Genomic DNA, 27352 nt, shown 5'->3' on the forward strand with positions numbered 1-27352 from the left:
CTAAATGAAATAAATTTTACATGCTGACAGCAAAAAGCTGGATGTAACTGCATGACTAGACTTCAGCTGTGTAAAGCATTTTATTACCACAAAACATATTGATATATTAACAAAAATACAGTAACCATATTCAGATTTTCTAACATTTTAAATGTAATGCATAGACATAGCCGTGACTCACTCATAGTTTCAGTGTACACTAAATGCTCATGTGCTCTTTAAAGAACCTAGTACATCTTTCAAGACGAGTAGAGGGTTACCCAGGTGTACTAGTTCAAGCACAGCCACTGTCATGGACAAGCGAGTGTTAGAACTAGCCACACACTGACATGACTTTAGGGGAGAATCATTTAGTTGAAAAGTTGAATAACAGACCACAACGGCATGAGCAATGATTGTTGGAAAGGCGCTATATGCAAATTAATATTATTAAATATTATCCAATTTTACCGTCTATACCCAACTTGTCAATTTTTAATGACATCATTACAGTTCACCATTGCACTCTATTCTCCATGGAGTTCTGTTCGAATCCTATAAGGTGTCATTAAAATAAATTGGTCAACAAAAAAGAAAGCTCAAACAATTTATTATCTCTTGAATTCCGTTTCTTAGTCAAAATATTTCATAAGAATAAGCTTTTTAAAATGTCATGAGAGTATACTGTGTCTCAATGAGAAACAATGTAATTTGCTTTCTTCATCAATGACGCCTAGTGTTTGAACAAGACTTAGTGTAGCCTTGGATACTGCACATCACGTACCAACTACAGTGATCAAACAGGCTTGTCGCATAATAATGTATTTATTTATACTAATGTAAAGATTTTTAATATCTGATTATTGGGCTTACTCAGCTTTTAGGCTTGGTAAATATTAATATATTTGAATATTGTGGAGGAAATGCTGGTAAATTTTAATATCATGAATTAATCAATATTATAATGAGGCAGTGAAAATAAAAGATTCCAAAATTAATTTGTATAGAAATATATTCTCTTACAAGTATTTATCTTATATAGTATAGTGAAACCTTATGAGCATGCTCACTGCCAAATGTTGAATTTCTAGATGCAAAGGAATTACTCGTCCTCCTATGCTGATCTTTTCCCAAGAGTTCATGACAGAGTTGATATTTTTATCGCCATTTCTTGTTTTTCTTTAAGGGACTAACGTGAAAAGACGTTTTATCTTCTAGTTTTAAGTTCTTTATCGGTGTTTCTCTCTTAAGTTATGTAAATTTCTATTGTTTTACATTTGATAAAATAAATTGAACATAATACACTTTGAAACAAAGAATATACCTTAAGAAATTTGTATGTAGATTTAATACAACTATTAGCATAGTTGAGAATTCATCCACATACAAAGGTTTAAAGCTATGTCTACATGATGACATGATGATGTCATAGCAGTACTACAGTATATTTGGGCATATCACTACCATATTTGGGCACATCACATATTTTTTTGTCAAACTAGCTTGATAGTGCTGTAGACTGAGCTTAACAAAGAAATTACTGGAGAAAATGGTAAAATGTAAAGAACAGTAGCACAGATTTGCAGAGGAAAAGCTGAGGAAGTGAATAACAAAAGATTGTGGAAATAAAGTCATCTTCAATAGAAATAAAATCTTTATGATTGCCTTCATAAATTTATTCAAAATGAATTTTAAATCACGCTAATATTCACTCCTTCGAGATTTTCACTAGCATTTATATATAATTGTATTATGCATGACAGTTCTTCTCGTCAACAAATTCTTCTTTTTTTTTGGCTCAATTTCATTCTGATAGGCGTCAAAGCAAGTCGGTGTAAAATTTACCATAATTACAGTAATAATTAATGGTAATTGAACAACATCACACAGAGAAAACTTTGTATACCACTTTTTTATACTTTAACTTCATATAGCTTTATACAGTCAACTCTTTCTCTCTTTGGTCGTGTTTATACAACACCCTAAATTTGAACACGGCTTTAATTTTTAGCGTGTTGTTCGGACCGAGGTCAACCCACCTTAACGTTTGCTGTTATACTAGAAATCACGATACCGTGTTATACCGGAAGTTTCATCAACACGCAGTGCATGCTAGGATAAAAGGTCAAATTGTTGATCGCGCTTGAATTGGCTGAGTTGTCAACAATCATCGTCGCCTCCTCGCTGTCCGATGTATTCGCGCGGTTTTTACCATTTTCATTATATTGTATTCGTTCACGTTTGCATTGTTGTTTATTTTGTTCTCGGTTCATTTAAATTAATAAAAGTTATTTTAAGGGTTTCATTGTTTCATCTATACACTATGGAAGAAGATGCCATTTTTGCGATGTTATTTTTTTTATTCTGTTTGGAGTGGGAAACGATAGAGGCCTACTACCACTACGAGTTGGCCCCACTAGGCTAGGCGTAAGACGTGGTAGGAGGATGATTGCTGGCAGCGAAGCAGCAATAAATGGGCCCAATCTTGTTAGCAATGATTGATATTACGACCTGTTTTAACGAGAGGTCAAAATATACCCTGAGGACACTTCCAACACGGTAACGGCGACCGGGAATCCACCAAATTTTAGGATTCAGCCAAGTAGCCTTTTTTGCAATTAAAATCTCATTACACGGAATCTCTTTGTTGTTATACAACACACTTTTCGTAGGCGTGTAGAATATGCGTGTAATAGCGTGTTGTATAAACGCGCCCTTTCTTTGAAAACTGGAAAATATTTTTTTAGGACCATTTTACCATTAAAAACGCATTCTGAATATTTGTGTTAGAACAAGAAGGAAAATATGAGAGAAACCGGAGATGTTGATATGTTTATGTGAAAATTATTTAAATGGTTTTGTGATTTTTCATTGGTGTTCGACAATAGGGACTACTCACCTGCATTGTTAACTGCAACAAAGCAAGACAATAGAAACAGGTAGACAATGGATAATGAATAGAAATGGTCCATTGCTGCCTTAGAACAAGTTGACTATTTAAAGATCAATCTGTTCTTGTGTGAACACGGCTCTATACAACTTCTATATTGAATCCTGTAAGAAGAAAAGAATGTGTATAACACCATTAACATACACATTTATAACATTGCCAAGAACTGGACTCAAATATTCTAAAATAGTTTTAAATCACAACAACAAATCTACAAAAATTCAACGATATTTACAACACAGTCTCGTAAAACATGCATAGATAATCCAACAGAATTAACAAAAGTATTTTTATTTCGGTCGAGTATTTTACACGCATTTATGCATATTTTCAGAGTAATTTATGAGTTCCACATATTTCAACGTCCTCCGGCTATCCAAGATAAAGGCTGAGATGTTACCTTTGACCTCAGCTCCCATTTCGCGTAAACTGGTAGGAGGCTAAGTGAAACAACATGGAAATGCGAAACTAAGTAAGAATATGATGATTATAGATTTTTAGAGTCAACATTAAAAGTCAACACTGTCAGCGGCGTTAGACTAGAGCCAAGCTGATTATCAACATCCTTAACAGTAAAATGATATCTATTTTTCTACCATACAGTATAATCATTTTTCTTTCAAAATTTATATGTATTTTTACTGTATTATGATTGAATCATTTATTAAAATGCAATCTATTGAACAACAATAATTATCCATGTTTTAATTACTTTTGTAATTTTATAAACAGTTAAATACTGTAGTAGCATATTTGTTTTGTTTACTTGTTTGTACATATTAAAATTCCTAATATTTTTTATTATCAAGCTTTTTTTAAAATCAATCGGAGATTTTTTTGGAAATAAAAAAATTATTAAAAGTAGAAATAAACCGTAACAAAAACGCAGTTTCATACTTAAATTCTTTGCTTCCATTATTTCATTTTTTATTAGAATAATAAAATGTATTATAATATGTTATTTTTTAACAATATCACAGTAACAATACATATAAATATTCATATGTCTTAATATTCCTTTTCAAGACAATTTACTACAAAAACATTAAATGTTATCTAGTAGAAAGCTGTCTCCATAGATGAAGATATAACAATGATTAATGGCTTAACATAAAGGAAAAAAAGACAATGGACATCATGCACGTTCACACTGTAATTAAAGCTGTACATTGAGTATTTTAAAAGGCAATGGACATAATCTTGTTCACATTGTAATTTAAACTCACACATTTTAGTAAAGAAAATTGGACGTCATCTACAGTATGTTCACACAATAATTTAAACTCACACATTTTAGTAAAAAGACAATGGACATCACCTTGTTCACACTGTCATTTAAACTTTTACATTTTTTATTAAAAACACACATTCACACTGTAATTAAAATACAATACATTTGGAGATATAAAAGTAAAGTAAAAAGGAAAATTAAATCTATGTTCACACTGTAATTTTAAACTTGCAAAACGAATTTAAAATGAAATGTATGTTCACACTGTATAACTGGTACATTTGTTGGACGATGGGGTGGAGTGGTTTGTCTAACCATATCAAAATACTTTGTTTGCTTTTGTATCGGGGTCTACAAAAAAGATGGAATGTAAATTGTAATGAATAAACATTTTAAAGTAGATTTAGCAGGCAATAATGCTGTACAAATATTGCATTAAAGTAAATTTAATTTGGTTTATAATTTTTTGTTGTAGCCCTACTGGTACAGATACAACTAGGTAGTTTATAAATTTGCATCATGTATAGCCAATTGCTGTTTTGCTAGGGTGAATTAGGGTCAGTCCTGCTGGCACAATATTAGTGCAGTACTGCATTGTATTATCATACATGTGGTTTTTTGTTGTTGGAATAAATAGTTCTGTTGACAGGAGATTCTTTTAGTTTCATGTTATTATGCCATGGTTACTTTAGGATTTTTTGTCTAAAGCGCGTTTAAACATTAAAACCATTCCCTTAACTGAGAACCATGGTAACTACAGTAGTTTTAAAAAAATAACACTTTTAAAAAGGGCACAGTCTTCAAACAACCCATAGAGTACATAGGATTAGTAAAGTTTATAGAGCTAAAATCAAGTCTCCAACAAGTCTGTCAAGGGTAATATATTTACACAGCGTTCTATTACATTGTACATATTTCAGCAACGAAAGATCGTCTTGTCCGGCGATATTATCGACAGTGGCATGATTCATTGGCGAGTGCCTATAGGTTGATTAAGTGGGTACCTATGGCAAGACAAAGTGCCATTATCAGTTGAAGAGCTGTATAGCGATGCGTGTATGTTTTGGCAGGCTTATATCACCCTTTTGATTACATACCCTGATAGCACAATACAGTCATTTTATCATTTCAAAGTACAGTCAATTGTTTGCACAATAAAATAAGGTATATCAAATCATATTCCAACTCAATACATCAACATACTGTATTACAATGGTGTTTTATATCTTCAATAATTTAATTCAGGCCTACAATATTATACTTTTATAACATTAAAAGACTCACAATCATAAAAATCTTATCACTTTGTTTAATGATGAGTAGTAAATATTGTGCTAAGAGAGAGTACTATACTAAACTAGCGGTATAAAATATTTCACTGCAGATTTGAAGGGTTTAAACCAAGTCAAGTATTCTTTAGTTTATGATATTTAATCATATCATTTCAATCTAAGTTCCATCGCTGTACTAAAGTTCTGTGTACACTATCAAACTAGTTTGACAAAATACACAAACCAAAAGTGGTGTTACTGTTAGTAGTCTATAAGTGTTAGTAGTCTATAAGTGCTAGCTTACCTGGATAAACCGACATTGGCCTATTCTCTCCGAGAAGAGAGCTACAATTCGAATATATATAAAAAATTTGAAAAAACCCCTGTCATATAATGATACATTCCATGAACCCTGCCCTCAAGTGGAAACATCCCAACATACCACCGTCATCATTTCTTTTCGAGACATGGTAGAAGTAACATGTCTGAATGAAGAGCTACACTACTTTGTTAAGCACTAGTTTGACAAAAAAGTGTGATACGGTGCCAAAATATGATAGTGTGCCCAAATATGGCAGTGATATGATGTCATTATGTCCATACTGCCACATCCCATTTTTTGGTCACATAAAGTTGGATAGTGTGACAGAACTTTTACACTTAACCATACAGAGAATTTATGGGGATGTGACTTTATGTTTTTTAGCATAATACAAGTTTACTTTACCTACTTAATGCTAGGTATAGCTACTACATTTTAACGCCCACTTGCACATTATTTTTTGTCTTCTACTAGTAGTAGAATAACATTTTTTTTTAACCAGTGTAAATATTATTATTAAACAGAAGTCTTTGTCTTAACACAAAAAATGTAAAGACAGCAATTTTACGCTCAGTGTAAAGGTCCGAGCCCTTCCTAACGCAGAATAACAAGTATTGTATCATTACTTGATAGACATGGCCTTTAAGGTGTAATTATCTTGATGGACATGAACCTAAAGTGAACTAAATACATTGTTAATTAATACAGACATTGCTTATTGATGTATTTGACATTGATTGGCACCAACAATGTATTCATACATTGCATCAGTAAATTTCTAAAATTTGTAATTCTACCTTTTTATATTCAATATTTTTCTTTACCTTTATGTCGTGTGTAAACACAATGTTAACAAAATTTGAACTTTGACAGGATGAGTTAGTTTATCTTCGCAAATGTTACCTTACGTTGAAATATGCACGTTGAAATATGTCCGCGCAGAGAATTGGTTGTAAAATTATGTATAGAATTTGTCATTATTATTATAAAATCAGGAATATGGATCATATTATATGTATTTAATATTACTCCACTTTTGTAATTATTATTTGATTATAAAAAATAGTTTATAGCTAAATATCCTAATCAAACTAATTGATTTCGCAAATTAAATTATTACAAGATGATATGAATATTGTTTTAATCATTTTCTTTCACTATTTCCAAAGTATCCGCCCACTCTGTCACAACCCAGACTTCCGCTCACTTATTCTGTTTATGTTCTTGGCTAAACAGTGTAGGGGTTGTTGAGAGATATATTGTATATGATGACAGATTAATCTATTTAAGAAAATATATAAACATATTTCCAACTCCTACATTTATACATTAATTACATCTTTCTAAAGCTCTGTCTACACTATCAAAGTTTATGTGACATAAAATGTTATATGCTCATACATGATGATGTCATATAACTACCGTATTTGGGCATATTACTATCATATTTTGGCACAGAGCTTAATACAAATATGGGATTAATGATATATTTTGAAGAAAGGATATTTCATTGTTGGTGACATCATCTATGATTCGAAATCAATTTGAGGAGATAAAAATGGCTGTGACCCTAAGAAACCAGAGCAGACAACAGTACAGTAGGTTTGCAATGACATGGCAACCAGAAGGAAAAAGAAAGAGAGGCAGGCGACGTGGGAACGAAGCATTGGCAATAAATGGAGAGATGTTTTGATCTTTTATGTATCTCTCACTGGGCATGAAGAGGATAGGAAAGATGGCAAAACCAGAAAACATGGATTTTAAATTACAACAGCGAATTTAAACACATGAATTACTAATTTAAACGAAAGGTTTCTGTTTTTACTACTATGTTTTCCCATCTTCCTAAACTATAGTAATTCCCTGTACAATATTTAAATTGTGTTGTACAGTAGCATCCATCCCTAAATAGCATCCTCTGATGAATGTTTTAGTTGACACCCTTAGATGTTTCATTTTCATAATTACCACAGAAATTAAAATCATTCATAACAGGATGGGAGAAGGTAATCACGATCTTATTATCACAAGAGTAGGAAATGAAGCATTCTCACAGGACGTGTTAATACTGACAGTTTAAGCCCTAACAGGTTACTTCCACTAATGGGGACCAGAGCATGAGAACGAACACTACCTGTAAAATGTGCTGAGGAATTCTAAAGGGGGGAAAGGAACAATTTTAAGAGCCAGATATCTCACATAAAAGCTATCATTCTAAGTAATCTATTCAAATCAGTTACATGATTCGGTAAAAATGTTTCTATTTTGGACCAATTCAATTATGTTTGCATCATTGAATAATATTAATGACAAGTGGATTTTTGGTTGAGTTTCTGTATCGCAAATGAAGGGCAACACGTCAAACAACATGGGACTCAAAAATGCTCAATCAAAGTTTATCCCTATTGGCACTTTCAAGACCGAGAGAGGTCAATGAAAGGTCAATTACTATAGTTGTAATCCTAACAAAATGTCAAGACAATTGTGATAATCCTGTTGGATAAATGTTCAATAACACGGCTACTGTGAATGTTAGTTGTTACAACTTACAGTATGCTTAATGTATATTTATGCAATACTGTTTTACTTAATATTTTCTACAAGGTGATCTAATATGACAAAAAACAAAAGACTAATAGACACGTTTCGCGCTGGCGACCAATCAGAAATAGTGGGTATAGATTTGTAAACAAACCGAACACCTCTCGCCTAGTGCGTGTTGAAGCATAGCGAAATGGCGACTGCCGAGTGCTTTTGTTGCAAGGTGCATCATAAATGTTGTATATGTTGGATAAATCGTGAATTTAACTACACAAAATCACTGAATAATATTCCTGTTTTTAATTTTCAAACATTGCTGAGTGGTTTGCGTCGGCTCCGAAGGATAGTGGCGCAAAATCTTGGAAATTTTTCAAGGAAAGGTATGTCCACGATGTGCTCGTGTCTCTCCGCCCGCCCGGTGGCGTTGCCTGATGCGGTACTTCGTCTACTAGGCCTAGGAGGCTTGGGTGTCTGTTTAAGTGCCGAAGAACATCACATAATACATGGAAGATGCAATAGGAGCATGAAGAAGAATGAAAGATAATAATTAATATATTTACGCAACATTTGTAAATAAAATCAACAGTTAACATGTATTAAATGCACCGTAATATATGTGTCAAACCAAAAATGACAATACATAAATAAAGTCGATGATTCCGAACAAAATGCCCAAATAATTCTACAGTGAATATAAAACATAAGTTTAGAAAATAAATAACATCCTTACCATGCCATTCCATCAAAAGGCTAGTTTTGACGATTGCTTTTTAAGATGATCATCTCTCAGTTCTCCCATGCTTTAACATACCTCTCGCTGTGTTTGTTTACCATTGTATACCCACTAAAAGGTCAAACTGACGGTGACCTCGCCAGCGCGAAACGTGTCTATTGTACATATAACTTTCTTTCTTTTTTTCTGTTTTATGCATCCAACAGCAAGTAACTCGCCAATTACATGATGGATAGACTATTTTATAATTTATCGTGCTCACGTCTATAAGTCTCATTGAGGCTTAGGGAGTGGAGTTAAAAGAGTTGTGAGTTACAACCTTGGCACTAGGTCAGGAGTGAACCCCGGCACTAGGTCAGGATTGAACCCTGGACCTAGGTCAGGATTGAACCCTGGACCTAAGGATAGGAAGGCAAGCTACAGCTCCACTACCACCAAGCTACTGCTACTGTGTGTATATTCAATGTCTATTCAATCTATAGTCAGGCAATTTAAACCGAATGTTTTTGGTGTGAACTTTTTATCAAACCTATTCCATAATTCTAAATCTAAAACTAACTAAGATCTAGTCATCAGGTGCTACTGGACATTCCGAGAAGCAAACATAGTTGGGGAGATCGGACTTTCAGTGTTGCTGGACCTAGGCTCTGGAACCACCTACCATTGAACATTAAACACACATCATTATTAAGCGCCATGAGCAATGAATGTTGGAATGGCGCTATATAAATCGAACGATTGATTGATTGATTGAAACATAGTTTGTTTTTACACAAACTTTATATAATGTGAAAATAACATGGCCAAAGGTGCACAAGGATTATGTTCAAGTCCAGCAGAATGTTATGTCAAGAACTATTTAGCTTTACTGGCTTACTCATAATACTAAGCATAAGCTACAGGATTTGACTTTAAAACACCCGATATTTTGAAAAGGATAAGCAGAGTAGATCTCTATTCATTAAGGGTTTTATGTCTTCATACAATAATACACGAACGGTGAATTATAAAAAAAACACATCAAGTTCACTGTTGTAAACTCTATTTAACCTTATTGTTCAAACTTAAATTAAAAACTATAACATTATCAAGTATATAGTAGCTATTAAAACAGTACAAAACAATTTCAACTGCACATGTAAATATTACAATTTAAGTACAGTACAATGAAGTCAATGTTCAAGCCGATAAAGTACTGGAGTAGCAATGTGTTTGATACACTTTTTGTAATGGAAACCAATAAAACTGTTTAAAGTTTGAAAGTAAACAACCAAATTATCATGGGCAATGCCACTGTCCTAGAGGGGAGTTCAGGAAGAAATGTTTACTTTTCGGTTATGTTCTTCTCTTGAAGGGGAAAAGGCCTATGTCGGTTTATCCAGGTAAGCTAATAATGTAATATACAGTACTAGTCTATTCATTTATTTCATCTATACTCTTAGGTAAAACAAAAGAAAAGTAGAGAATGCTCTACTGTCCTAACACTATACTAAATGGCAGTTTATCCAAAGGTGTTTCGGTTTCACTACCAAACAAAATGCTTTGTAGTGTATTGTTCAAGTAATTTAAAATGACTGAAGGAGCAAAAAGAAAATAGAAATGTATAGAATTACTGTACTTGAGTTTAAAGAAGCTAGGCCTAGCCAGCTGGGTCTCTCCCTACTTAAACTAAGCCCCTTTTTCCCTAAGGAACTACACCATTCTCATGGGTATAAAGCCCTAGTCCACAAGATATTTATCTCTTTGTATACTGTATTTTCACGGGTTACTTTGATGTGGTATTATATCTCTGATTTGGCCTGAAGGAGTAACTTGAAGGTACACTATATAAAGATAAAGTTATGGAGTGAACACTACATTAAACAAATTCTGAAATATTATCAAAACAGAAAATAATTTCAAAGAAGTATAGTATAATACATAAAAGTATAAAGAAAGTCTTAATTGATTAAACAGAAGGGAAGAAGACTTTTTTGGGAATACAGATTACAAAAGTTGGTTCCACTGCCAGTTACATTATCAATACTGTATAGGTTTCTCAAATGATTTCTCAAAAAACATATCTTTAAGTTTAACAATCATCAATTTTATGAATTTAAATGACTAATATAATAATATTTAAGTTATTCTGTAATTTCATGCTTCAGATGAGAAGAGGAATAAAGTACAATTTTTAAAAGCTCCATTACTGCATGCACTGAACTTGTTATTTTTTCGTAGTTTGTCGTTTATTGAATGAAATTTATAATCAAGTCTTAAATTGAAGAGAATATACAATTTAACTAATGTACAGTATTAAATTATTACTTTTAGTATCGTCATAAAATAAAATGGCTCATACAAGCTGCAAGATTAAATCTGCACATCATTAATAGTATGAATGGTTCTAACAATAACATGATACTGTAATATAAATCACAAAAAGTCCATTTATGTTGAAATATGATAGCTAGGTGATTAATCCATGTCTTATGACTTTCAATGATTAATGATAAAATCAAAAGTATAATAATAATAATAAATAATATGACCTTGATGAGTGTAAACAGGAGAAACTGAACAGCAAATCTGAATATATTTCTGATGCATTGGTGACAAATTAACCTTTATTCAGTGACTGTAGAGTTATCAAAATGGTGAACAGTGCATGAAGAACTGTAGGCTAGGCTTGTGTGATTATCAAAGGGGCTTTAAAGACCAAGGGGCACCTGACCATTAAGGCTTAAACTCAATGAAAGGATTTGTCTGTCAGAAGGGAGCTAGCCTAAGTGCAAAGACAATGATATTGAGGAGTTGGTGCCAATGGGTTACCAGTCAATACAGTATGGATTCATCAGGATTAAGCCACCTGAATATATACCAAACAAATGAACGCTAAATACCATAGAAAGGATGACCAATTAAACTTGCAAATTCCAATATTCTAGTAGTATAGTCTACCTATTATTTACATAACAAAATAAAAAGCTATCTGTTTGATTAATTTTAGGTGCATCACAAGCGCAATGATATCAACATGTAACCTTAAGTGCCGTTTAGTCTCCTACTGTTCTAATCTCATCACAAATCCTCATCCAGGTTTTTTTTTCTCACAGACACGTTCATTTAATTCAACGCTTACATGGAACTATAATCATGTTCAATACAATCACATACTGTACACAATGCTACACAATGTCTTATATTCTTATAAGCTGGGTGAAATTAAAATAAAACAACTTGGAAATGTATAACCACACCCTGTACATTACAACCAATATGTTCACTTACTGTAATTTAACGGTACACAATGTCTTAATATTCTTTTAAAACTTTAATTACATAAATTTAATTAGGCTAGGTGAAATGACCTTGGAAATGTGTGACCAAACCCTGTTCCATACAACCACAGACATTTTCGCTTAATTCAACGCTACACAATGTTTTAAAATCTTTTTAAACTTAAAATGGTGAAATGAAATAAAACTAGAACACCTTGTGACCACACCGTGTCCTATACAATCAACAATAAAGACATTAGACAACAATTCATGATATTAAATTACTAAACAAACAACATTAACACATCGATTATAAATTATAACAAAGTGAACATCAGACCCAGTATCACAACAACACCTGTTCCAATGTTAAACATACAAATATAAAAAACTCGTTAAAATGTACAATTGTTTGTGAACCCACTCCACATCAAGGCTAGGTCTCTGAACAGTGCTTCAAAACACCCAACCAGACCACTATTCCACCTCTTTGTTTAAACCCCAATACACAATAGAACATCCTTGATTGGTTATTTATCAATTAATATGAACTACAAAAATCCCACAACCAATAGTATAGTAATTACGTATATGTTTGACCTTCCTACCTGAATACTGCTAATGTCACATCTAATCAAAACTTCTGAATTTGCAATGAAGACAGAATTAAAAACCAATGTAATAGGATGGGCAAGTAATCAAGTAAGTTGTTAGATTTAATCTACAGTATGCCCTTGCATAGATCCTCAACAACTTCCTATCAATCCCAACAAGTTTTGATGATTATTTATAATGAATTAAGCCACAAATAGAAATAGCTTCTTTTACTGGCTTCTGCTTGGTGAGGTACAGTACCTGTACCGTGCAGGACTACCTGGGATAAAGTTTACTTTGAAGCCTTTCATTTTCACATTATCCACCCTAACATTGCACAAACCAGAAAATTATCATGGATGATACCACTATCTTGGAGGGATGTTTAAAGTTGTTGGGTTAAGCTTTCCCCTCAGAAGGGAAAAGGGCATATGGCGGTTTATCCAAGTAATTTAGGTACTTGGTTAGTAGACTGCTTAAAGCAAATTGCTATAGTATGGTAGTAGTATTGTTTTTGTGTCACTCTCCTATTTATTTATTATCCACCCTTACAATATAGCATCCAATCTTAATGTACCAAGACCTCCAGTAATTAAATCAACCCGATTTTCACCAGCTACAATGGATATTGTAAATAAAGATGAATGTAAATTGAAACCAGTGAACAAACACATTAAAAACCCAATTGAGTCAATATTGGAAGCGAGTTAGCAAATTAAGAGAGCATTGAGAGACATGTTTGTTTGCCAACATTTTCAACAGTGTGTATATTGCGTCGTCGTTTCTAGGGAATTGAAACTCCTCTAATAACTCTTCTGATTTCATTCTATTTTAAACAAACAACTAATTTATTAGCTTTCGATTGTTAATAATATTATTCTATTCCAGAAATACAGTAAAAGTGCATTACATGAATTCCAAGTACTGTTGCATCATAAATGAATGAGTTGAAAGAACCATTATAACCATATGGTTTGATATTTGTCATCTAAATTTAATGTTCTATAATTATTCATATTTCAATTTTCAACCATCAGCAGATCTACTGTACTCCATAAGCATATCCAGTAAAAATGTTTTTGTCAGTTTTTAAAGCCTTGTCTACTTTATGTGACATGGTGTGTCCATATATGGTAGTAATATGGTAGTGATATGGTCAAATAGGGTAGTGATGTGTCAAATATGGTAGTGATATGACATGATCTTCATGTCCATATCTAGGCACATCACATTTTTTGACACATACAGTAAAGTTTGATAGTGTAGACAAGGCTTTACATTCTCAAAAGTAAAGTTGGCCACAAAAACAAATAACTGTAATAAAGTGAAGAAATTATATAAATAAACCATTATTATTAAAAACATAATAAATCTATAATAATCAATAATAAATAGAATGTGAATAATCAGTCATTAATTATCAGTAATTAATTATAGTAACGTCTACTGCCTAGAATATTTCAATTCCAATCTCAAACTTTTTAGTATTATGCGTTTCAATGTACATGTGAAATTTCTAACTATTTTTATGATTTTTAATTGTCTTGTTTTAAGGGGCCATTAATAAAGCCATCTGGTTGGTGTATAATCTATAGCATATTATAGAGTATACTACATATGTTTGCTACTAATCCATGGTATCTTAATTAATATTATGGATAGAACTAAGCAAATTCAATATTTATAATCAAAACTGTTTATACAATAGAAAGAAAATGATCTGTATGAAAATTAAATCAACATTAGAATCAGCAATTGACTGTGTAACAAATATATTTCTGAATATAGAAATAGTTACCAACACAAAATCATGCTGTGTTTTAACAATAAATATATTTCAAGAATTATTGTTTTGAACAACGGAAGGCATACAGCTGCTGTACAGAAGTAGGCCTACAGTACAGTAGCATAATGGCAACAATATCATCAGTATTTAACATCCATTAAGACAAGTTTGAGAAAAACAAAAGAAACATTTCAATTTAAAACAATTAATTTGCCGCCAGGAAAGATTATATTGTAAGTTCCTCCTACCGTTTAAATTTGTATATCTGCAGTTTCTATAGTTTTGTACTTTAACAAAAAAGTTAAAATAAACTAATAAAATTCTATTCAATCCTGTTGTTAATGATACTAAAGTTTATACACTAACTGATGACACATAAATGATTTGCCATAAAATGCACGTACATCAGATAATAATAACTACTAACCTAATGTAAACAATAATATAATGATAAATAAAGTTAAATGATGAGAACAAAATGTACAGTAGAGGTGAAATGAAGGTCAAATTAAAGCATCAATCACAAATATTAATAACAATCAACTCCAACACTAAGCCACGCCCACACAAACAATACCTGTCAATCAATTATCTGACAGGAGCATTTTTTTTATAAATTTTTATTATTCGAGTTGTACTGTAGCTCTTTCTCGGAGAGAATAGGCCAATGTCGGTTTATCCAGGTAAGCTAGGCTAGGCAAAATAGATGTACAGCACACATTAAAATTAATTAAATTATGATGCAATTAATCATTATGATTCTGTTGAAAAATGTAATAATAATTCCTGTAATCAGTTTATTATTAAATAATTCTTTAGATCAAGATATATTATACCTATGTAAAAATTAATTATCAGTATTATACTTAAATATTAAATAATGTTAATGTTTACAATACACTCATACTGTAGTATCTGTCTGTTGTCATGTGACGTAAACATCAGGCTTAACGACACAACAAATATTCTAAATTAACAAAATGACCAGGTTAGTCTGCCTGACTTTGCCCTTTAAAATCTCTGAGTGAATCTCTCTACATCTCTAATTGAAAAAAATCAGATTGAATAATTATGAATTTACAGTACCGGACAGAATTATTGCAGATTTTGAACGCATTCAACGCATTGTTAAAGTGTTGACAACGCGTTGAAACTGCGTTGTCCGTTGGCGTTGAAAGTGTTGAGTTCGTTGAACTGTTTATTCAACCAACACAATGTGTTGCGTTGAGTTTGCGTTGAAATAACGAACAATCGGATTCGTATGGTATTTACAGATTGCCAGTGTGTATTAGTAGTAGTAGTAATAGTATAAAATACAGTATTACAAATATTTAAGAAAACAAACATAATGTGTATTTTTCCGCGGAAACCTAGCTTAATATATTACACTAGGCTGGGCCTACTACTAACGAGTAGGCCCCGTGTGTATATGAGCCGCGTCTGCCATCGCAGTTAAAAGTAGTGGTCATGTCCTCAATTAATGTGTGCCTATATTAACTGGAGTATTAAATACCAAAGTTAAGGCGGCGGTGAATCTTGGAGGCTAGGTCACATCGTAATTAATTATTTCCAAACTAAAAACTTCGCAGTACTGTACTACATTTTTCTCGATTATTTATAAAAACAACGTAGCCTACACCCGCCGCCATGGATCGAAGGCAACAATACACCACCAACATAACGATCCAGCATGGTCGTCGTCTTTTTCACGCATGCTTTTCGTGACGTGAGGGACGAACTGATCGAAAGGTGAAGAGTTCATTCATTATGAAATAACGCGTAATTAAAAGGGAAAAAATCGTTTAGTTTTATTATTATCCATAAATATATCATTATCATGTATTATATTATAAATTAATTATTGTGATGCCTAACGTAACCCATGCAGAGAAAAGCGTTAAATATAATAACCAAGAAATAGGAATGACCAATTTGATGACAATAGGCAATGTTAGGCGTTTTCTTTAAAATCAAAACCTGTGCCATACCATATTATTCACGCCAAGGTGTAACCCACAAATATTTGAATAACCAAACAATTCAGAATAAAGAACCACTTTATTCTGATGCAAGACAATATATTATTACAGGCGAGGTTTAGGCGTTTTCTCTTTAACATACTATTGTTTTGTTTCTTAATATAATTATATTGGCCTCCTCCTGAAACTGTATGAATGGGATGGGAGTTGCGAGAATATGCGAGCGAACAGCCAACATTTTAAAACGTTTTCAACGCGTTCAACGCTATGGGATTCAATTGTTTAACGTCGTCAATGAACGGTCAACGGGTTCAACACATTCAACACGCTCTATTGTTAACGTATTCAAAACGCTTTTTGTACTTAAAAATGTAATGTTGTTCGATTTATAAAGATTTAAATTGGTTCATGGGTGTCGGACACGTCAAATTTTTTAGTTCTTTCAAATTACATTACAACAAACAATGGGACAATTATAAAATAAAAACCAAAATAGAGAAACAATATTTTAACTTTATCTCTTGAATCTCGAACAGCTAAAAAATGTAGGCCTAAATAAAATTAATTACTTCGTCGTCATTAACGATCGTTAAATACGTCATAACACACGTGGTGTTTTTCTTGAGGAAACCAGGGTGGCGGCCTCGTGTGTTGATGTCAGTAATTTCCACGTTGTTTGATTTTACGACGTGAGATCGTGTTTTCCCCCGGAAGGCCTACAGTACAGTGTTAACTGTTAGACTTGGCATCGACCTTATTATTCGATGTTTTCCTTCACTAAACACTGGGAAATATCACTGTGTGTTTTATTTGGTAACTGTCCGTTCAATACTTAAAAATATATCTAAGCTTCATATATATTTTATTTATATTAAAATATCTGGTAGTGACTGCCGATAGGTATTTTGCCTGTTGTTGTTACTGATCGTTCAGGCGTGCAATCGGCCAGTCTAGTGCTGCAGCAGCTAGCGTTGAAATAACTAATTGTTTACTTGACATGCTGATAATGACTTTCGTTGAATAAACAACTAAACGTTGAAAGCCGTTCAACGCAACGCAAACACAACGCAACGACAACGTGTTGAATGCGTTGGGATTTTTGCAATAATTCTGTCCTGTACTGTATGCATCATGGCTTCTGTAACGAGAGACATATCCCTGTGTAATTATACCAAATGTAAAGCTCTGTCTACACTATCAAACTTTATGTGACAAAAAAAATGTGATGTGCCCATATATGGACACAATGATGTCATATCACTACCATATGTGGGCATATCACTGCCATATTTGGGCACATCACACTTTTTAGATTTAGAGTAAAAGGGAAAAAACAGAGTAACCACAATATTACACATTTTTCAGATGGTAAAACAATAAAATTAAAATCAAACATTTATATTTTTCCGCCAATTCCAAAAAAAAAAAGATCGATGGCACCTGTATCCTGTTAAAATGATTTTTAAAACAATTTTAAATGAATAAAAATTAGAAATATATTTTATTTAATTTATTCATAATTGTGAAAATAATTAATTTAACAATGCAAATCCTTTTTTATTCAAAAAAAATTAAAATTTATATCTGTACATTTTGTGATTATTACTTCACAAGCCAGTTGGTTTGCAATTCATCAGTTTGAGAAGCTAAGTAAATGAAGTCTTTAAAAATAACAAATTACCGCAGCTTGGATTAAATGCCGATGCACATAGTACTTCAATACAGGACGTGATCAATTAAAACATGTCTTTTGTGAGGGATTAACTTGGAAAGGTTACACATAATTGCACTAACAGATTGAATAGTGTAATGTGTGTATGTGAAAGAACATTTTAAAATGTAATTAATGAAGATAATGCCAACCAGTGTGTATTGCGGCTGGGAGAGAATTCAAAATTCATTGGATCTTGTAACGTAGTTTAAAAATGACAGAACATGACAATAGAAACAAGGCCGTGTTTGAAATGTCGTGGCCTAGGATCGAGTCTATTCAACGGAAGGAAAAAATGTACTTCAAGATGGTAGAGGCATTATCCCATGTCTATCCTGGGAATTACACGTGCCCCAGCGTCTGGACGTGTACACCAATGCATCCCTGTATATTGGTACTTCAGGAAGACATGGAAACTGTTGTAATAACTCCCATTTCCCATTTTGAAGCATAGAAAACCAGGAAGCCTAAGCGAGGAGTAACAGCTGTAAGTAATGTTAATACAGTGAGGTCAACTTGATTCTGTATAACAATTCTGGCTGTCTAAAAATACTTCACAACTATCTATATTACATTACAAGGATTAACCAACCCTGAAATTGGCATAAATTGGTCTGAAAAAAATACAGTCAATATTTTTTATAGATTTTTCTGGAAAGTAAATTGAAAAAACAGTTAAACTGAGAAAAGAAAGTCACTTTGATAGTAATAAACAAAGTTTAATATTAGAAGCTTGAAATAATTACATAGCACTATAATGTCGCGGATGCTGTAAAAAGCGGACGCTACAGTGATTTTTTAGGCTGGCTTCTATCATCTGTGACGTGCGACGAAATTAGATATGTAGTTGTTTATCACGCATGATACCTTTAAGGTGATACTTTGGCCAGACTCGTTAAAAGGACCACCATCTTGGTATCACATTTCTAGTAGAAATATTAATTAATTTGCCAAATCACTGATTTTACTTGTTGCAAAGTGTTTTTTTAATTTCTCTTGAGAATCTAATGCTAATAGAGAGTTTGATTATTTCCTGGATACTGTACTTCAAATTGTTTTATTTAACTACAACTGCCAGTAGCTTAAAATTATTTAATCAAACAAAAACATTGCACGTCTCATCCATGTTCTCCATTCTGTGAATTTTCTATCAAGTGTGTGGTTACGTCTGTGTCACAAAATAGAATTACTAGTTAGTAGTAAAATAGCTGCGTTTTGTATATTGTGATTACAAAACATACAAGGAAAACAAAACTTAAATTCACTTTTAGTTTACTACATAATTCATCACAATTTACTTCAAATATTTTTCTGATGGGATTTTCAATGAATTTATGTACAGTATTTTGAGTTTTAGCGCTCTTCTCAAAGTGAAATAGGCCAATGTTGGTTTATCCAGGTAAGTTAGGCACAAAATAAACAACATTCATTGATGTCTATCGAAAGAAAATAAAGTCTGATGAACTAAGCTACACAAATGAAAAGAATAAAATGTAGAAAATGCAAGACTATCAACAACAACTTACAAAATCAAAACAGATTTTGAAGAATTCAATTATACCTTCTTGTCCATGTTTGATGACTGGAAAAAGATGGTGACAACTTTTAAAAGGAATTGTCTTTTTATCAGTGCAATTTCATTGAACTAGGATCTGAGCCTCAATAAACACATTTACTTTGTTAATATCATTACGCTTTATTGCTTTAGTATAATAATTGCTCATCTCTCTCAACCTTTATAACCGACTATCAAAACAATACTATTGTACTATAATAATATATAATATTTTTAATGATAATACAGAAGTTTTGATGGTACCTGTAGACATTGTAACGTATAATAGAAAAAAATTAATAATAAAAATTATCAATTTAAAGCTCAGGTACAGGCATGAATTTTAAATATAATATCTGGTTAATTGTACATAAATCAAATATTTGTAACAGAAATCAAGATGAAAAACATGAATTTCCCCATATATGGTCAAATACAAAATTTGGCAAAATTCTGCCAAAAAAAACAGGAAGACTTTTTTTCAGTAGTTAGGTAGTTAACATAATGTAATAAAATTTCTGATGACTCCCTAGAAGTTGAATAAAACTACCAGAAATGTAAAATTCAAGTTATATTACATATTTAGTCATCTGATAAAATTTTTTACCACACCGTTTATTTTTCATAGCTTTTTAAAATGCCTCTCTATTTTCAAAATTTGTGTACAAAAGAATAGAGATTTTACTGTGTAATTTGAACTATCCCCCCACTGATATGAAAGTGCTAATTTTCAAAAAGCTCCTGTAACACAAATAAAATCCCAAAAATTATGAAACATAGGGGAAACTATAGATCGATAATTATTGGAATGTATGATCAATAGAAATTTTTTGCCCGCACCTGGCCTTTAAATTTAAACTTTCCTTAATTAGGATTTAACTAATGTACAGTATTTTGATGTTCAAATATCTATAAAATTATGGAGGAAAATTGGCTTTCTGCAACCATCTCACTGAAATTACGTTTCACTGAAGTGAAAAAAGGTTCAAATTTATTTAATTTTTTCTTTGATTCTTGTTGAGATCTTGTCAGTTTCAGACCGATATCAATTGATCCAAGTACTGTACAAAAACCTATGCTGGAAATACACTAAAAACAACAATAGGTAAACACTACCAAACACAAAGCCTATAACCTTTTGGAGTCTCAAAGCTTAAAAAATATCAATATGGCCTTCAGGAGTCAACCCCCTTGTGTGCCTTAGTATAGCACCAATGTGAGTCAAAAAGTCAACAATGAAACATCAAAGATAACTTGAACGAAATACGCAACAACATCCTTGAAACAACCCAACACCAATACACAGTCAGTGCCTTTAAAGTGCTTTGTCAATAGTTACAAAATAAATTCTGAATCAACACCGTCTATAAACTCCCGCCGCTTATCCTAAAAGGCTACAACAAAACAAAAATCAGACTACTGCTTTCCACACTTGGTTTTTCTCAAGACAAAATGTCATTGATTTCACAGTCAACTTGCCCTGAAAGGGTTACCTGCTAGCAGCCATACAACAAGCACAGAACAAACTAAATACAGCTACACTTACCCACTGTCCTAAACAATGCAAAGATTTGAGTCAGAAATTTGAGAGTTTCGTTCTATATTCTCATTCTGTGGGAACCACAAGTAAATTTCATGCCAAAATTAATTTGCGAACGTCAATGAAAGAATCAGAGTAAACAAGTTGACAGATTGAGGAACTGAATGGGCAATTTGTATCAGTGATTACGCTAGATATAAATATACGATGAACTGTCGAAAACGATTACACATTTGTATCATATTGAAGCACCATTTTCTGTTGTTTATACAGTGTATTCTGTTTTTAATTGTCTCTTTTGTTGCAAGAAATTGCTTCTATATGAAAGTAAAAACATTTTCTTACACTACAGTAATATCAATAATGAATTCATACAATATACAGTAGTAATCTATTGTAGTAGTTTTGAATTTTCATTAAATACCAAAATGTCATGGCTATAAATTCTAACAAGTAAACATTTGAAATAACTACAAAATTCATACCTACCAATCAAACAAAAATCAGAAATATTAACTAAACCATTGCTGGTGGTATATTATTAACATAACAATACATAACAGTAACAATGCATAACAATGACCATTGTTACATCAAAATATCATTCTACTTGTAAGTTGTAAAAAAAAAATATAATCATAAAGTAAATCAATTTTTCTTCATTATAATGTCAATTAGGATAAATTTACAAATGAAAGAAACTTTAATTATGACTTAACCTTCATTTACAAAGAGATACTATAACTATGCAAGGAATTCTAGTTTTGCTCTACTTTACTGACAGTGACACTATTCATACTGCACATCTCCTGAAAAGGGAATAATAAAAGTCCTAAGCTACTACAGAATACAATATAATCTGATAGAGTCACTGTGTCTACACCAAAGGTACACACAACACAGCATCACCCATGTGGTTCCAAACGGCTACATTTAAAGTATTCTTGTAACTTGTATAGCCTGAGCATTAAATCTTTTTATTAGTAGTTGGTTGAGTGGTAGACAACGAGTCTATATCACTGGTCATGGTGCTCTAGCGCAAATACGACCATTCAAATCATCTGTTAAAACAGTCCTTAATATACTGTAGCAAGGAAGACATTGAACAATATTTCAGCCAGAACAATGATACTGACAGAATAGTAAACAAATTTTTAAATTTAATAAAATATTTTTAGACTGTGACCTTGGCCGTAGCCAATTTAATTAGAATTCTGAATTTATTTGAAATTAATTGAATGGTAAAATAGTGACCATATTTTAATTATATTCTATTTAATATTAAGTTAACATACTTTTCAGCCAATAAACAACTGCTGTCTAAAGTAGCCTACTTTTGCACAAGTGAAATTCTTTTCAGGGTTTTCTAATTTATACTCAGTAAATAAGTAATCTAGGATTATAAAAAAGATAATGTTCTGCATCACCGGGCATCTACTGTAAGGCCTTGTTTACATTCACTATCAAACTTTATGTGACAAAAAAATGTGATGTGGCCATATATGGACATGATGTTGTCATATTATTTGGGAATATCCCTACCATTTTTGGGCACATCTAACTTTTTTTGTCAAACTAGTTTGATAGTGTAGACAGAGCTTAATTAATAGGTGACTTCAATTACTTCTCGCTGCACACTATGTACTGTATGGACTTCATAATGTAGAGCAATATCACTGTACAGATAGATAAATATCACGGGCTTAATATAAGCTAACTAATGTACTGTGACTGTAAGTGTAATGTGAAGGAAGAACATTCACCACTGGTATGTGGTTGACCCCAAGTAGTCCAAAACCTATAAAACACTGTGAAGTGGCAATAAATCATTTATATTTTAATATTTCAAACAAAAAGTAAAGTTGTTTACAGTTCAATAAACTGACTATTAACCTGTCTGTTGAAACTCAATAAACTAATAAAAGTAGTTATAACTTAATTTAGGATAAAGTTCACAATATACAATGATGTAAAATAAAATCTAATAAAGTGTAACATAATAACTGATTATACTCTGTAGACTAATAGAACAAGTAGAGTATAATACAGTACAGTAAAAATATCAAAATAAACATCATCTACATAATCCTACCACACGGCCTTTGCTTCTTCAAGGAATGTGATAGTCAGTGGCGGATCGAGGAATTTGAAATAGGGGGGGGGGGGGGGGGCTAAAAGTACTGAAATGAAGTGCTGAACTTAATTTGATGTCCTATCTTTTGCACTGCAATTTGCAAAAACTTAGAGAGGGACCGGGTCAGCTGCTCCCCAATCCCCCTTTAATCCACCCATGATAGTGACAGATAGACTTCGCCAACAACATCATGGAGACCCATGGAGGGGAGCAAAAATAGAGGAAGACAAAGAGTGAGATGGCAAGATGAAATAGACAAGTATTGGGGTACAGTGCAGTAGCAAGGAGCAGCTAGGGATCGTTCACTATGGCAGAAACAGGCTAAGGCTTTCGTCCAGCAGTGGACTGACAACGGCTGATGATGATGGCTGATGATGATGATAGTAACAGTACATGTACCTAAATGTACAACAGTACAACAAAAACTACAGTATGCACAGGTTGGTACAGTAGATGAAAATTAAATAAAATAAATGTACAAAAGTACAACCAAAATTCTGCACAGGTTGATACAGTAGATGAAAACTACTATAGAGTTGTATACAAACTACAGCACCAAACATACAGACACTGTAGACAGTAGTACTTCACTAATGAAGACAGAAGGCTAACTTAATTTACAAGCTCATTAGTTAATTTGAGCAGAGAGATGAGCCAGATTACAAGACACAAAGTATGATGCATTAAACTCATTAAACCCTTCCTATTGTCAAAAAATGTACATAATGATAAAGGGAAAAAGCATTTGAATAAATTGATAAAGCTAATTAACTAACTAGTTTAAGCAGATATTTAGAGCAGGCTGAATAAATGATCAAGCATGGTACAGTACAGTATGTAATGTTTATTTTGTGCAACAATATTTATTTGTTATTAATTTACAATTTATATCAACAAATATAAATTTAATTATATTAGTTCCGCTGCTCAAGGGTGAATAAATAATATAAAAATAATCAATGAAAACTATAAACATTAAACTGCTCCTTTTGTTACTGAATTTAATTGCAAATGTACAATAATTTTATTTCAAATAAAAATAACATTTCACAAATTACGGTTTTATTGTCACTGAATTTATTAGGATAATAAGTAGCGTTTTTGAAATCATATTATCAATATTGGCTGGTCCCACTCACTTCCAATTTCTATAGTTTATTGAAAAATCCATGAATGAAATCTAGCAATCAGTGGAGTTGAAACTAACCTGTAATACTACTTAACCATATTGGCGAGGACACAGTTAATCAATACTACGAAATAGCGCTGTATACATGTCGCATTTTTATGACTATTACTGTATTATTATTATTATTATTATTATTATTACAGTATTGCGAATGATGTTTGAATCTTATCATCTTCATTTAGATATTCTTTGAATTCAAACTAAATTCTATATATTTCTTTTTTTTTAATTTCTAATAATATCTATTCTTTAAACATTCTTATTTTACTGATGATACAAGATAGAAACTCTAGACTGTAGTTACTCCTTATTCTGGGTTTCTGGTTTTATCACAATTAGTAAACTTAGGCTAAACTTTACGACTAAAAACTAGTTGATGTCATTGAATTTTTTAATTTGAAAATGTTCATTACATACAGTATATTAGAGATCATGTCAAAATCATTACTGCAGTACTGTAACTACTTTTTGTTACTGGAAAAATGTAACTGCAGTAAAAACATTTTGTCAGTACTGGACTCGCATTTATCTTTCCTAATCAAATACTACTGTACATTACTGTTTGTACAGTATGATCATATAGAATTGATTTAACCTTTTTGAAAGACGATTGTGCAATAACTAAGTTGACATACAAACCGACATCAAATAGCGAAATGAGTTTACTGTACAATCAAAATCTAGCTGGGTTACATCACGAAGTATGACGGGTTGAATGAGACAGCTAGTGGATGAAGTTTCGACATACGACTCTTTTTCGATGATTATCAATAAGACGCTATACATTCAGGTATTTGCTCAGTGCGTACAGTAAAATGTCATTAATTTTGGTCAATACAAACTGAATTAAAGCTTTCCAAAACAGATCGCCTAGAATCTACTTCCAGAATTATTAAATTTATATCGTGAAAGTGTGTAGTTGAGGTGGTATTGGCAAATTGGGAAGTATGGTATTTATTAAGTTATTGCATTGTAATAGGGACAACTTCACTTAACAATTTGGATAGCTAGCAATTTAACACCAAGAAATTAAAAATCAATTTAGTTAGTTCATATTCAGGGTTTATCAACAAACTATTTGTGAATTATTTTACTTTACAACCAAACATTACTGTACTCTAGTTCATGTTTCATGATACAGTGTGACAATCAATTTTAGTTTTATATACCTGAAATCAAAAGTTCTTAACAATTAAAACAAAAAGGTAATGAATGTATAATATAGGTGTATTAATGTAACATTGTCCTGTGATTCTGTGCGTTACCAACACCTTTCACAAAATCGAACTAGGATGGTGTGTATCGGAAGTTTGCCAATTTATGGGTTTCACAGATTTCAATATTGGTGCTTAACTTTTTTTTTTAATTCCTTAAAATGTCCTTGTACATGGCACTTTTTTTATAAACTTTTACTCATCCTTATTTATACACAATAAAATATTTGTATCCAATACATTGAGTGATGGTATCCTGCTAGGAATAAATACATAAATAGTTCTAAAGAAAACGATTATGGTGAAATGTTACCCATATTAAATATTTCTCTTCAAATATTTTAATTTCACTGAATTCACAACATAAATTAAATTCCACTTAAAACAAAATCCCACTCCTCCTTTCTTCAAAGCATCTTTTACAGTGGTACACATTTCAACTCCTCATCTACTACATTCAAATTAACATATAGGCTAGGCCTAGGCCAACTTCAGAATTCACAAATTAAAATCTCTATAAATATATAAACAAAGCAATTACCAAGTTTTCGCCTCTTAATCGGTTCCAATTACAAGAGAGATGTAAAACACAAAAATCCACCACGCACAAGAGGCGAGCTGAATGATTAGGTCCAGCTAGCAGCAGCGAAATACTCTCCGCTTGACAATAAATCAGCCGCACACACAGACTGATGAAGATAATATGAATACAATATCGTTTATAAAATACGAAAAACAAGTCTGTACATTTCCCGTATCCAAGTAAAATGTTCCTGGATAAACTATATCAATGTCTACATCAAAGTAAGTCCAGAAAATAGTTACATTTTCACATAGAAATAGTAAATACCAACACTCTCGTGAAGCCGTACACTCTCGCACTTCGTTCTCCAAAATTTGTACTTCACCACACACCACACACAGCAAACTGGTTACCTCATTAGCTATGCATGAATAACCGCAGCACACATACAATTCCGAATAAACCTGTGTTTACACACAGCGCTGAAATGGGGCGGTGGTGATATCAATCCGCCATCTGAATGGAAATTACTTAACATCGTATCAATGACCTTGGTACTTAAGTGCTCAAAATTAATAATTCCATCTACCTTCAGCGCAAACAATGCCGCTAAATTACACCTTTGGGATTGATCAGACCCTTTGAATGGTCTTTGTTTGAAGTTGTAAGGATTCTGTCACATAAAAATGATGATTGGCAGCTTCAAAGAGACTAAATGTTCATAACTGCAATATCTCTTTGAGTTTAAGACTTTATCAATGAAAATGGTTTATAGAATGTTTAATTTCGTTTCTTTCGACGCAACTTGAAACATTCATTTCCTGCATCTTATTTCGCAAT

General features: G+C 32.3%; 1 protein-coding gene across 9 annotated transcripts in view; it reads right to left on the bottom strand.

Moving 5' to 3' along the window:
• LOC140052352 (receptor-type tyrosine-protein phosphatase delta-like) overlaps window positions 1-26908 on the bottom strand; it is a 101707-nt gene extending 74799 nt beyond the window's left edge. For all 9 annotated transcript variants that reach the window (XM_072097883.1, XM_072097889.1, XM_072097885.1 and 6 more), the window contains exons 1-2: window positions 26531-26908; window positions 2879-3033 (exon numbers count right to left, since the gene is read on the bottom strand). In XM_072097883.1, coding sequence (XP_071953984.1) covers window positions 2879-2951 — 73 coding nt within the window. In that variant the 5' untranslated portion in view covers window positions 2952-3033; window positions 26531-26908. The remainder of the gene's footprint in view (window positions 1-2878; window positions 3034-26530) is intronic.
• Window positions 26909-27352: the final 444 nt, after the last annotated feature.

Source organism: Antedon mediterranea, chromosome 6 (assembly GCF_964355755.1).
Source record: "Antedon mediterranea chromosome 6, ecAntMedi1.1, whole genome shotgun sequence".
NCBI classification, from domain to species: domain Eukaryota; kingdom Metazoa; phylum Echinodermata; class Crinoidea; order Comatulida; family Antedonidae; genus Antedon; species Antedon mediterranea.